Source organism: Erithacus rubecula (genome assembly GCF_903797595.1).
Source record: "Erithacus rubecula genome assembly, chromosome: Z".
NCBI classification, from domain to species: Eukaryota; Metazoa; Chordata; class Aves; order Passeriformes; family Muscicapidae; genus Erithacus; species Erithacus rubecula.
Genome location: NC_136661.1, coordinates 18,156,785 through 18,171,327, shown reverse-complemented (window position 1 = coordinate 18,171,327; position 14,543 = coordinate 18,156,785). Strand labels below are relative to the sequence as shown.

The 14,543-nt window shown below is 38.4% G+C and overlaps 1 protein-coding gene across 2 annotated transcripts in view; it reads left to right on the top strand.

Annotated features, from left to right (window-relative positions):
* The window catches only part of PARP8 (poly(ADP-ribose) polymerase family member 8), a 112,636-nt gene that overhangs the window by 84,432 nt on the left and 13,661 nt on the right, over window positions 1–14,543 (top strand). For both annotated transcript variants that reach the window (XM_079330690.1, XM_079330691.1), the window contains 2 exons: window positions 8,436–8,528; window positions 14,260–14,385. In XM_079330690.1, coding sequence (XP_079186816.1) covers window positions 8,436–8,528; window positions 14,260–14,385 — 219 coding nt within the window. The remainder of the gene's footprint in view (window positions 1–8,435; window positions 8,529–14,259; window positions 14,386–14,543) is intronic.

Sequence of the window (14,543 nt, the reverse complement as noted above, 5' to 3'; positions counted from 1 at the left end):
ACAAGGAACTGCAGCTGTATTACTGTGAAGGGGAAGGACAAAGGTTTTCTTGAATTGAAGAAGGAGTCTTGGAAAAGTACTGTAAAACATCACAAGGTTGTAACACTCTTCTTTGTAAAGGCCCCTACTTTATTCTGTCTGCTTTAATGAAACAACACAGTAGTAAATAGTCAATGTTTTCCTGTAAGTATTCACACCTTTTCCAGATAAGATGGGGGTGAATGAAAGTTCTCATCACAGCATGTTTCTTTTGTATTTATTTCAAAGATACAGTGAGATCTAGGGATTATTTGCAGTGTACCAGAAGTTATAAAAGCCAAATTGGATGTTTAGAGATATATATAATATAAGTACCACCAAAATCAGAAAATTACTTGAAATCGCTGTGTGGAATGATTTGCAGTTGTTCTGCAAAGTAGAGGAAAAAATGTGAAGAATACATGGATCCTAAGAATAAAAAATATATTTACGCTCTTGCATAACATGGACCAATACTATTTGATGCAGTAATTTCTAATGATAATAGGAAACCTGCATATTTCACTTTTCACAGAAAGATTAAAAAGAGCTTTGAAATCATTAGCAAGATTTGGGACTGCAGTTAGTACATCCAAACAGCTCCCTTAACTCATGTGAAGAATCACAGTGCATCCTCCTGCAAGGCAGCCTGTGCTACACTGCTCTCAGGAGCTCTGCCATCTTCTGAGGGAGCTCCTTGCTCCATTTTGCAAAAGGGGGAAGTGAAAGGTCAAGCACAGGTCTCATGGAGTGGACACACAGAAGGCAGACATGGTAGATCTACTGAAGAAAGTAAGGGTATGGTCCTTTGAATTATTACCCTCAAGTTCCTGTCTTCGAGTTTGTTTTCAACAGAGAAGTTGTTTCAATGAGTGAGAATGGGCTGTTATTTGTAATTAATGGTTAGATTTGGATTCTTTCAATAACATATTATGAAATGCTTTTTTTTCTCCTAACATTTTCAACCAGTTGGTATTTCATTCACTTCTGTGTTGTTGAAATAGTTACATAGATTATCTTGATTCCTGTAAACTACAATATTAGATCAAATATTAGAAATTAACTTAGGAAAGGTGAATGACTTCCACAAAACCCATTCTGAAGTACCGACATACTCCTGCATGGGGCAAGTGTCTCTAGTGAAAAATTCCTGAAACTGGAATTTGTTTCATCCACTGACTTTTGAAGATCTCCAAGAATGGAGACTGCACAGCCTCTCTGAGCAACTTGTTATAATGCTTGATAAAGCTTTAGGAAAATTTTACTTCAGCTTTGTCTAAAATTTTGGATAAAGTTTAGATAAAGCTAGTCCTGTATGAGAGAATAAAAGTACGACTGACTTCTAAAAGTCCTTTTCAACCATCTATTTTGGTTCATCTAACTAAAAAATATACTTTCCATAGCAGATCTAAGAATGTAATAAAGAAACCTAAGCATTATTTGGTTCAGTGTTAGAAGACTATTAACTTTTTTAGTGCTGCATGCAAGTCTTCCTTTTATTATTACTATAATATTCTAGGGAAAGACTAAGTCGCATTTTAATAGTGCAACACTTTTGCTGCTTTAACAGCAAAGAATAAGTTTTAGGAATTCAGCATGTACTTTTATTACAAACATTTAATGTAAGAGATCACGAGTCATTAACAGAAGTGGTTATTATATTTAAGGATCTGATTAAAAGAAGTGTAATAAATACGAGATATATTTGAAGACTGGAGTAAAGAAAATGTCAGTCCTTTCTTTAAGATGGGCAGGAAGGAGAGGATCCAGTGAACTCCACTCTGGTCACCCTCACCTTGATCTGTAGGAAGGTGATGAAGCAGCCAAGCCTCAAAACCATCTCGAGGCACATTAAGGACAAGAAAATCCTCACAAAGAGTCAGTACCAGTGGGAACTCATGCTTGACTGACTCGATTAAACTTCTTTGAGGAAGTGACTGGTCTGGGGATGAGGGGAGAGCAGTGGGTATTGTCTGCCTAGATGTGAGTAGACAAGCTTTTAGACAAGCTGCTGGTGCCTGGGCTGACTTAGGCCATGGGGAAGCAGTCTGGACACTGGCTGGATGTCTGGGCATGGAGAGTGATGTTCAGATGTGTGAAGTGTACTTGGGGGTCAGCATCTCATGGTGTACCCCAAGGGTCAGCAGTGGGTCCAATCCTGTTAGTACCTTCATTAATCACCTGGGTGATGGTGCAGAGTGTATCATCAGAGCTTGTTGGTGATGAAAACATGGCAGAGGTGTGTGAGACTCCAGAGCAATGGGTGCCTTTCAGAGGGACCTTGGCAGGCTGGAGCAGTGGGCTGCCAGGAGCATCCTGCAGTTCAGCAAGGAGAAGTGCAAAGTGCTGCAGCTGGGGAGGAACAAACCCAGGCACCAGTGTATGCTGGAGAGCCCAGCTGGAGAAGGACATCTTGGACACAAGAAAGCAATGTGCACCTGTGGTATGGAAGGCTGATGGTGTTCTGGGCTACATTAAACAGTAGAATTGTCTTTGTGTGTGGGGAGATGTGATCCTGCCCCTGCACACAGCCCTGGTGAGGCCACACTGTGTCCATTCTGTGCTCCTAGCAAAGAAAGGGATTGTGCTAATGGAGAGAGTCCAGGGAGGGGTCACTGAGATGATTCAAGGGGCTAGAGCACAGCACACAGGAGGAAAGGCTGAGAGCCTGGCAAAAAGAAGGCACAGATGGGATCTTACTGATGTCTATAAATATTTGAAGGATGGGTTCAGGCCCTTTACAGTGGTGTTCAGTGACATGACAGGAGGCAGAGGATGCAACCTGAAACACAGGAGGTTTCAGTGGAACAACAGGAAACACTTTTTACCTTTTTAACCTTTTCTGAAGGTGTCTGAGCATGGGAATAAGTTGCCCAGAGAGGTTGTGGAGTTCACATCCATGGAAAAATTCAAAGGCTGTCCGTTCAGGGCAGCTGGCTCCAGATGACTGTGCTTGAGCAGGGATGTTGGACTAGATGACCTGTGGAGATCTCTGCCAGCCTCAATCTTTCTGTAATTCTTTGATCTTACTCAGCTTTTACATAGTGCAATTTGTAAAGCTAATGTCTGTCTTGCTGTTCTGTGCCTTTCCAAATTCCTCATTTGCAAATAGTAAGGCCATTGACAGAACAGCATGACTGAATGGGTTTTAAAGACCTGTGAGACAATTATACAGGACAAAATAATCTCAGAATATATTCAATAGAGTAATTAAATGACCATCTGTGTATAATTTTCTTTTTTTTTTAAGTAAAGAAGTCTCTCTAGAGTGCCATCTTGTGTTGAAACCTCAGACTGAGCACTCCTCAGAACAAAGAATAAATTAATTTAAAAAATCAACAAAATGAAATATTACTAGTTTCTAGTTTTAGTTAGTTTCTTTGAAATTTGTACCCTGGTCCATACATTTCTTCTGTTTAATGTTTTCCTATAAAATATGAACAGTAAAATACCATAAAGTAATATTTGAAAAACCCATTCATATTATTTAGCTGTAAAAATAAGCACAGTGTTGTAATTATGATTCATTTTTTCCATTAGTAAGCAGCTTGAAAATGTTCTTCATCCCAAAGTGCTTTGTTATGTTTTGTTTGCTGTGGGTGAAATCTTGCCCTCAGTGAGTTCATATTGACTTGAAGAGGTCTTGAATTTCTCTGTGCTTTGAATACAAGTGTTAGACACCATTGAAAACACAGAAGCATTGAGCATGCTGCTTGGTACTGGGATGTTTCTTGAACAGAATAGACATCACTGAACTGTGGAGAAAAGTGTAGGTGTACAATATGTACAATACAGACTGAAGTTAAGCCAAGATGCTTATGGAATTCCAGGACTTCTGTGGAATAGAGCTGGGGTCTTTCTAATCCTTATGCCACAATATAGATTGGTTTTATCTCTTTTTTATGAAAAAAGCCTTTCCAGATACAACCTGCACTCTAATAGAATAGATTTCAAATAATTTTTATTTTCCTGACAGAGTAAAATGAGTGCAGTATGATTTTTCCTGTTGCCAGCAAGTTACCAAGTGCACTTTGCCTATCTAGCATTCTATAAAGCTTGTTTGGTCACCGTTTTGTTTTTTGTTTTTTTTTATATATCTGTGAAGTAAAAATATATATTTTTTAAAGTATGTAAGATGCATTAAAAATCCTTCATAATCCCAGAAAATAAAATTGGAATGAGTAAAAACAAAGTCAAGCAGAACAAGTGCCATTTCTTACTCAGCCACAGTCTACTCTCATCTTTCTTCAGGCTGTATCTGATCACCACTGTGGTATCTCCCATGTCTTTGAGCAGCATATTCCAAGTAACATGTGAATATTGAGAGACTGTAGAGAGTTTCCCTTCCAGTAAAACCAAGACTTGCTGTGGTGGAAAGTAGGAAACAGAACAGAGATTTGAAGTTCCATTTTGTCTCCTTGTCTGTTGCTTTCATTAAGAAAAGTGGAATGGTCACTAATGGTTTCACTTTTACCATTTATTACACTTGTTGTGTGTCAGGCAGTGTCTTCCCCAAAGCATCTCCTGTTAGATGAATAGTTTTTAAGTGTGTCAGTCATGTTACAGCCTCATTAGTGTCTGTGTGAGATCCCTCAGAACACAGGAAAGCGTGACACATTGCTCTGAGCACAGCTGCAACCCACATTAGAAAGTTGCTAGATTAATACAGACTAATAAAGTTCCAGCTATTTCAAATTGAAAGAATGTCTAGAAAATATTCTAGGTAGTGTGTTAGTCCAAGAACCAGGATATGTCATAGTGCGTGGGGGCTTTGTGTGTCTGCCAGTCCCAGTCACTGCAGAAAGAAATGACATTTGCATTGTGACACACAGGAGCTCTGTGCATTTTTCACCACAGCAGCAGTTGGGTGGGAGCTCCTGATTACACAAAGAATGGGGGTGGCCAAAGGAAAAGTCTGAAAACTTCAAACATTCAGAAGATGTCTCTCTGGTTCTGTCATTGCCTTCTGCCTCCAAGCATTTGCAGTCTCAGGTTAACTGCCCATGTCTCATTTTTTTCTGTTTTTTCCCCACTAGTATAATGATCCTCCTAATACTGTTACAGCGCCAGTGACTTTCACTTTGCTAATAGTTCTGTGAAGACTAATAGCTTTATGTTGAAAAAATTAAGTCTGTGTGAGATCCTGGTAGCTGCTGTTGCTGAAAGAAATTACAGTTGCCTTCTTCAGGAAGTGAACAACAAAGTCCTTAAACAAGTCAGTTCATATCCTCAAGGTGGTGGTTGTAATCTGTGGAACTGTGTGTACCTAGGATGAAATACATGTTCAGAAATAAATGTTTAAGTGTCTAAGCCCTGTTTTGTCGTGTATTTTCCCCTTGAAAACAATGGAGGATAGTAATCCAAGAAAAGATTAACTAAGATTAGTCTGTACATTTCTGGCTGTGAATTCCACATCAGTAAAAATATATCTATATTTAATGGACAGACACAAAAATTCTTAGAAAGTTTAGCTTGTTGAGTATTACATATAAATGAACCAAAGTAAGATTATCCAAAGATGACATTGGAACAACATAGCTTTTATAAATGTGTCAGTGATGTTCTTGTTTGTTTAGTGTGGCCAGGGACATTTCTCATATTTATGATCCAGTGTGAGAAAAATGCTGTTCCTGTCCCAAGGGCTGGCATCCTATCACAAGAGTGGACTCCATAAAGAGAAACACACTCTCAATATGCAAAATATTAGCAGCAAAGTAGGAGCAGCCTTGAATCCCAGTTCCTCCATAAAGCTTGTGGTTTTCTTTAAACTCTGCCTCCTAGAATTGATATATTAACTTAGTTTTCATATGTTTTCATTGGTTCTAACATGCACAATTGCAGGCAAAACATAAGTCAGGAAATGTAATAGTGAATGGGTAAGTCACAGAGCGTGACAAACAAGAGCCCCTCAAACATTTGCTTCCTAATTGCAAGTTAGTATTTTTATTTCATAGAGATTTGAACAATCTAAATTGTTGAGCTGAACTAGTGACTGGAGTAGGGGATACTGAAACCAACATCTTTTGGAATACATTGCTGGCACCTGTGGGAAATTTAAGTTAAAAGCATCTTATTTTCTTTGATTGAAACAAATTCCAGAAACAGAATTCAAAAGTTCTTTTAAAATTACTGCAGTGTGGGCTAAAAGGCATCCAGGCTAGATATATGAAGACAGACTTTTGAAACATCCCTTCAGCTGCAGGGCTGGGATTATTTTCCCCACTCTATTGTATTGACAAAAAATGTAGTGGACAGAAAGATTTATCAAATACACAAAATGAGAAGAATTGTATAGACCCTAACGGAAGTATCTGCCCGCTTCAGGGCTGAAATTCTGCTGCCTTGCTTGTCCTTATATCTAGAATTCTCCAGTGTCAGCCTGAGGCAAAAAAACCAAAAAAAACCCAACAACAACAAAAAAACCAAACAAAGAAACAAAAAACCACAAAAACCAAAAAGACTTTCAAAAGTCAAGCATAAGTACAACTGTTTTCCTAACTTCCAGATGCTCAGACACTTCTGGGATCATAAAAAAGAGGCAGGGAAAAGAGAAATGGTGACAAGCTGTGTGTTCACTTTACCATCATTAAGTCTCAGGATAACTTACTTTGCTGAGACTGTGAAGAAAATACCAGAAATAAGTATTTTCTTTTAAGTTTTCTTCATGACAAGCATGGTCAAACTTAGATTGCTCTGCTATTCCAGAGTTATTCCTTACTCTGTAATAAAGGAAGTAAGTCTGTGTATACTGTTGATTATGATAGTTACCCCGCAAGAACAAATGGTTTAACCATCTTCTAAATGTGGAAAACCCAAGAATAATGACAATAATAGATACTTTTGTCCAGCTTGTCATGGCACAATGAATTTGATCATGGTTGGCTTCATCTGCTGCCTAATGCAATGTAACATGGCTGATAAACTAAATCAAATGGGTGACACTATCAGACTTGAAAGATGATTGCTCTTGTAAAGCAAATAAAGTGAGACTGTTATCAGTCCAGAAGATTTAAGATGTTTATTAAGGTCTTGAATCTTTGAAACCCAGCAAATGAATGTTTTTTAAGTGCTGCAAAGCAAGTGATTGCAAGTACAGCAGTATGCTTATTACTGGTAAAGCTGTTGCCTAAAACAGAATTCAGCTAAATTTTGGGTTTTAATTAATTTTTTTTAATTTTGTGTTTAATTATTTTTTTCATTTCTGCAAGCACTTTGTAGAAGCAGAGGCTTGAACTTCAAAGCATACAACAAATGCTTTTGTACTTGTGATCACTAGACTAAGAACTTCTAGTTACAAAGCTAAGTTTAAGTTTCAATGAGCTAGGATTTAATACTATGCATTCAAATAAATAGTATCCAGAAAGTATTTTTTACTGTTTTTAACATTGTAATAAAAGTTTGTATTTATTAGGTAGTTTTAAGGAAGATTTTAGTTCGTATTTCTTTAAACTATTTGTTTGTTCTGAATGCTTGTAACAATTCATTTTGTGATATTACTTGAGCCTTTAAAAAGTTGGTCTGCTAATTATCTTTCAGTAAATAAGATGGAATTGCTATAAGGGCTGTAAACAGTTAGGAAGCCCACGAAGACATGCCTATTTTCATTACCTAAAGCTGTGTTCCTTTTTGTTTCTGCTTTGTCTGTTTTATGAAGGCAAAATGTTCTCACTCAATATACAGTTAAGATAACATATTTTAAATTGTGATGACATCATAAATTATTTAATAGGAAAAGCTGGTTCAGCAACAAGGAGTTTTTATTATTTGTTTAACACCTGATAAAAGACTTGAAGTACCTTTATTTCTTAAAATAAGTAGGCTTCAAAATACAGTGTTTATGCTGTAAAAATTTAATGGATTTTTCTTGTAAACTAATTCAATTTATTATTAACTAATTCATTATAATTTATTGACATTATAAATTATGTATCATTATATAAATATTTATTTCTTATTAACAATAATTTGTTGAATTGTCAAAAATTAAAAATTGTCTCTTCAAGAAATTTGTCTTCCAGATCACATTTTTATATGTGTTCTGAACAGCAGTGTAAGAAGCTATGAAGAATAAACCTGCTTCCATCAGCTTCAGGATTTGTTCTCCATTAACTTTAGTTATATAGGAAGTTTTCAGATAGATAGTCTTAAAAATATTTGAGTACTATGCTTGTTTGGATTTGTGACTCTGCTGGGGTTTCTTTTAAATTTAGCCTCTCTGAGTACCTAAAAGTTTTAGAGTTCTTCACTTTTGCTCTTCAGGTTATTAAAATGTTTCTCTAATGTATCTTCCTTAATACTGCAGTTAAAATATGAAAAAATATTGTTAATTGTGTTTGGGTTTTGTTGTAGGCATGACATGCTGAAAGCAGGAACTCAAATTAGAACAGAAATAAAATTAACTTTCTCTTTTTGTATAGCCCACTGTCTGTGAAAGGGAACTCTGTGTATTTGCTTTCCAAACATTAGGAGTGATGAATGAAGCTGCTGATGAAATTGCAACTGGGGCACAGGTAGGATTATCTAATGGTTTTGGTAGTTTACTCTGTCCACTTTGCCTCTTCCAGTGTGTGCTTTGACTTGTATGGACCATATGAGTACTGTTTGGTAAATATTATTTATTTGTCCTCTGTCATAGCTGTAAGTGCACTGGTTTATGCGTGGTGTATTCTGACAGTACTAATGAGGTGTTTCCATTGTTTTGCTTCCATGTAATTAGAATAGCTGTGATTTTTGTGCCTTGTTGTATTCAATTAGGTCACCTGGGTTGTTAATAAAGGCAGCCATTGTAATTTGGAGATAATTCACATTTATTTCCACCTAATGAGCCATTACTACTCTCATGCAATTAATAAGTTACTTCCTGTTCATGGTCTTGGGATGTAGGGATCCACTGAGCATCTGTTGTTTTGATCATTACATAGCAGTGGGAAAGTCCTTACTGATACTGCTACATAGGGTTCTTTCTTCTTCTCAAGGCTAAGGAATTTAATATAAGCCTGCTTCCTGACTCTAAATTCAGTTATTGGTGTAGTTATAATCCTATCATAGTTTTCTTAAAGTATTTTAAATTACACTTCCAAATCACTAATCTAATGTTTCATTAAAAACAAAACAAAAAAGACCTTACATTTAAAGCCTCTTTAAAATCTTAGAGTAAAAGTCTGCACATCTTAATGAAGTGTGCACTTGGGTCCAGTTTTCTGGTTTCTGTGCTTCTACATAGTAAGCAACATGGGTTTTTTGTAAGATCATATTTAACTTTAACTAGCACTACTCACTGGAAATAAACTATTCAGGTAGATGCCTGAATACAACCGTGAGCATACTCTCAAAGGAAGAAAGTTGTTACAGTGTAGATCAGCTTTCTCATTTGTGAATATGACTGTGGAATCAGAACAGCAGCTTTTCATCTGATGCCTGAAGACCATTGGATGGCTATATTAGTAACATCTAGATACCAAATACTGGGATAACAGTTTAGGTTTGTAAGGAATAGAAGGAGATGTGCAAAGCCCCACCTCTTCCTCAGCCTGAAGTCCTGTGAGAATTTAATTTTTTTAATTCAGGCACATGTTATATTACATGTACATTTAGAACTGTAGAATCACAGAATAGTTGGAGTTCAAAGGGACCTATGAAGATAGTGTAATCCTACACCCTGCTATGAACCAGGGCAATTTCAACTAGATCAGGTTGTTCAAAGCACTGTCTGACTTGACCTTGAATGTTTCCAAGGACAGAGCATCTACCATGTGTCAGTGTTTTATCACCCTCACTGTAAAAACCTTCTTTATATCTAGTCTGTATCTCCCTTCTGCAGTATAAAACATTTACCCCTGGTCCTATCACAGCAGGTTCTGCTAAAAAGATTTTTCCCATCTTACCATCCCTCTTTAAGTACTGAAAGGCTGCAATTAGGTCTCCCAGAAGCCTTCTGGTGCACAAGCTGAACACCCCAGCTGAACACCCCTTCATCAGGAGGGCATTCCAGCCTTCTGGTCATTTTTGTGGCTCTCCTCTAGACTTGCTTCAACAGTTGTAGGTCTTTCTTATGTTGAGGGCCCCAGTGCTCAGGTGGACACTCATGGGGGCAGAGGGGCAGAATCCCCTCCCTGCCCTGCTGCCCACGGGGCTCTGGATGCAGCCCAGGACACGTTTGGCTCTCTGGGCTGTCAGTGCCATGGCTGGGGCATGTCCAGCCTCTCACCCACTGCACCCCCAAGCCCTTCTGGGCAGGGCTGGGCTGGGGCTGTTCATGCCCAGCCTGTGCTGATACCAGGGGTTGATCTGACTCAGGGGCAGCACCTTGCTCTTGGCTTTGTTAAACTTCATGAGATTCCCATGGGCACACTTCTCCAGCTTGTACAAGTCCCTCTGGATGGTTTCCTGTCCTTCAGGCATGTCAGCTCCACCACTCAGCTTGTGTAAAGTGCAGATTTGCTGAGAGAGCACTTGAACTCACTTTCTATGCCATTAAATAGCATTTGTTCCAGTATTGCCCCCTGAGAACATCACTCATCACCAGTGGCCATCAGGACATAAGACATTGACCTCTACCATATGGATGCAACCATCCAAACAATTCCTTATCCACAGAACTGTCCATCCATCTTATTGATCTCTTTTCAATTTAGAGAGAAGGGTGTTGGAGGGGGACTGTGAGAGAATTTACAGAATATAAATAACATCTGTAGCACTTCCCTTGTCCACTGATGTGGTCACTCCATTACAGAAGGCCACTGGGTTGCTCAGGCAACCAGTGGAGCTGTGCTTGCTGTCCTGAATCTCTTCCCTGTCCTCCATGTGCCTTAGCACAGCTTCCAGGAGGAGCTGTTCCATGATCTTCCCAGGCAGAGAGGTGAGGCTGACAGGTTGGTAGTTTCCAGGGCCCTCCTTTCTACTCATTTTAAAATAGGTGCAGTATTTCCCTTTTTCCAGTCACCTATTACTTCACCTGACTGCCATGCCTTTTGAGTTAGCGTGGAGATAGACCTCTCTGTGTTCACATTTCTCAGGGGCTCTCAAATCTAACCTTCACTGACAGTGGGAAGCACTTTGCTTCCCTGCTTTCTGTCTGGAATGTCATCCACTTGAGAGGTGTGTGAAGGGGAAACTGCCAGTGAGAACAGGCTAAGAGCTGTCAAGCTCCTCAGCCTTCTCATTGTCTGCCATTGTTACCATTTTGCCAGTTGTGTTCAGAGAGGGGTGCACTTTGTTTGACCTTTCTTTTCTAGCTCACATGCCTTCAGAAGCCTCTTCACTATTCTTTGATTGTCAAGTTCATCTCCACTTGCAGCTTGGCCTCCCTGACCCCATCCTGACATAAGCAGGCCATGTCCCTATATTCTTCCTAGAATATTTATTGCTGCGTCCACTGCCTGTGCATTTCCTTCTTTCTTTTAAGTCTTGCCAGCAGGTCTGGGGTCGTCCATGCTGATGTCTTGTCTTCCTTTCCTGATTTCCTACACATGGGGATTGAGAGCTTTTGCACTCTATGGAAGGCATTCTTAATGACCTGCTCTCTCATCACTGAAAACAGTTTTCTGGGGGTCCTATTCAATAACTCATTGAACAGCTGGAAAGTTTCTTTCCTAAAATTAGTAAAGACTTAGGTATAAGCTTTTTTAAGTAGAGCTAAGTAAGTAGAGAGGTGGCCCTGGTTAGTTCTCACTCAGTGTTCTATATAAGTATCTGTGTTGCAGGCATATGCAGAGCTTGCTCAAGATCTCTGGAGTACCTCTGCATTTACAGAGCTTTGCTGTAGAGTTCTGAAGTGATTACAACCTTAAGAGTGCTTAAGAAAGAGTTGGATAAGGGGTTTTGTCTGTTGTCCCATTCGACCTAGGTGACTAAATTCTGCTAAATTTCACTTTAGTGAAAGCATTGCAGCCAGATCACTATATTGGATCTGGCTGAAACCTCCATTCCTGTTTGCAGAAAGAATTAATCAGTTCTAGAGTTTGATCCATCTGAGCTCTTTTTGTCATTAGTTTAGTTAGGACAGTGTGAATCATGGCATAGACTGTCAGTACAGTGGTTCTTTCTCCAACACCCAGCAATCTCTAGATTGATTAGTAAAAGGTAGATGTTCACATTTTGTCTGAATCTTCCTTCAAATCATTTTATCTAGTGAAGAGGCCTAAATACAGTTCCTATCATTAGAAATCATATCCTGTTTTGTCTTTTGTGCTTTCAGCTAGTTTCCTAAGGTGCACAACCCTACTTTATCCCTCCAAATAATCTGATGGCTTTTCTTTAATAATAAGTGATTGTCCTTTCTAAAACTTTCCAGCTTTAACTCAGGTTGCCTTGTATTAGTCACGTAGGCAAAATGCTTGAAAATTAGATGACTGATTTTCGGATAGCTCCTACTCCCTGTAAAGAATCTCTTGAGAGTGAGGCACTGTCTGATGGACTGATGTCATAGGAGGAATTGTCATCAGCAACTATTGTCTTGTTCTTCATGCAACTATTTTAATCCTTACTTACTTCAGTACCTCCAAATGAGGAGGAGTTCATGCCCAGTTTTAAGGACATCTGCTAGATGCAAAGCACTTCTATTCCCAAGGAATACATATGCAAAGATGTATTACAAGATTTCTAATAGATTTACTTCCCAGCTTGTTTTGCATTGCATCAACTCAAAACAATGAATTCAGGGGAAATCAGGTGCAAAAAAAAAAAAAAAAAGAGCTGAGTTGGAAACAGTCTAGGAGTCAACAGTTTGTTTAAAGGAGGGCTATAGGTGCCAGTTTTAAGACAGTTTCCCATAGTGCAAATCATAAAGCAAGAAAACTTTGAGTCTCTGCATTAAAAGACCTGGGGACTCAAACTTCTCTTCCCTGGTAGTGTTCTGTGCTTCTAAGAAGCGTGGTGAACTCATACCCAGATTCACAGTAATACATTTGCACAGGGGCAGGTCTGCTGCCTGATCTGGTTGCTGATATCCTTTGTAAATGCTAGTGCATGGGCCCTATTTTGAAACATTCATCACACATACAGACAGTATAAACTGGAAAGTAATCAGAGAACCATTGGAGAAGGGATCATTATTTAAGCAATTTCATTTTTCAATATATGTGAGATATTTAGTAACTGGAACTAACAGAATATATGAAAACTGACAGAGAAAATTGTCCATTCATGCTGAAGGAGCAGAGGAGGAGAATGGCAGCTATATGAGTCACCACAGCGCATTTCTTTTTGCCTTTCATCATTATTCTTATTTTCATTCTGGCTCTCTAAAGGACTGTAATTTTTTTCATCCAAATGATCAGATACAATGACAGATGTAGAAAATCTTGTAGATGAGCGTGAGCTGTGAGATGAGATCTGATCCATGTGGAGTTAAGGGGGGAACCAGGGATATCTACTAACTCCAGCTTGTCTCAGCTTTTCCTTTCTTTCCTGGAGAAGTCTGTTTCCCCCAGGAATGTTTTCAGAAGGCACAGAAAAAAAAAAAAAAAAAAAAAAAAAAAAAGGAAATGAGTTAATTTGCAGCTTTCATGTTTGTTATTGCTGTATTCTATTTTTAACCTCTGAATTACGTATTTTGAAACAATTACATGGGAATTTGTGTCTAAGTGGTTTGTGTGCTTATGTGCACCTTACCTGCACAATCCTGTGGAAAAATTGCGAAAATCAGATATATATTCAAAGTGTACAAAGTGTACAAAAGGATGGAAAGAAGAGGATGCCCTAGCCTAAGCTTTGCAGATGACTGTTAAATCATTGCAGTATTCTGGCTTTAGCAGAAGCAATGTTTTCAAGTGTTTCTGTGATTGCAGTCTTCGGGAGAAGAGCAGAAAGTGTTACAAATTTGACAGACTATTCCTTGTTCTTGAGCAACATTTTTACTGGCATGTCTATACGGAGATACATAGATGCAGCACAATTTCATTTCCTTAGTGAATAAATTTGATACAGGAATTCACATGTGTGCACAAGAGAAAGCAATACTTCAAGCAATATATTTCATATTATAATACTTCTAGGACCAGGTGCTCATCCTACTTACATGCAGTGGAATAATATGCCATGGCTGAACCCAAATTCTGTAGAGGTCAACAGAAGAAATTTTTATCCTAAATTATCTCCTGTGGATAACACAATTTGGGCAATGTAGGTGACAATGAAATATAATGTATCTATAATGTGTAAAAGAAGGCAGACTGGAAGGTCCAATATAAAAGTACATATTTTGAATAAACATAAAATAAGTACGTCTTTCTTTATCCCCAGGTGGTGGATCTGTTAGTATCTATGTGTCGGTCTGCATTAGAATCACCTAGGAAAGTTGTCATTTTTGAGCCATATCCTTCTGTAGTTGATCCTAACGATCCTCAGATGCTGGCCTTTAACCCCAGGGTAAGTAGTTACCTTTAATTATGTCATCACTTGGGTTTAGTCAGACATGAGATTTCAAAGCAAAGATTTCTCATGGAGGAGTCTCCTTTATTATGTGATACAGCTCCAGAATATAGCACAAGAGTGTTTTCAATACTTTGCAGCTTCTATTTATTGTC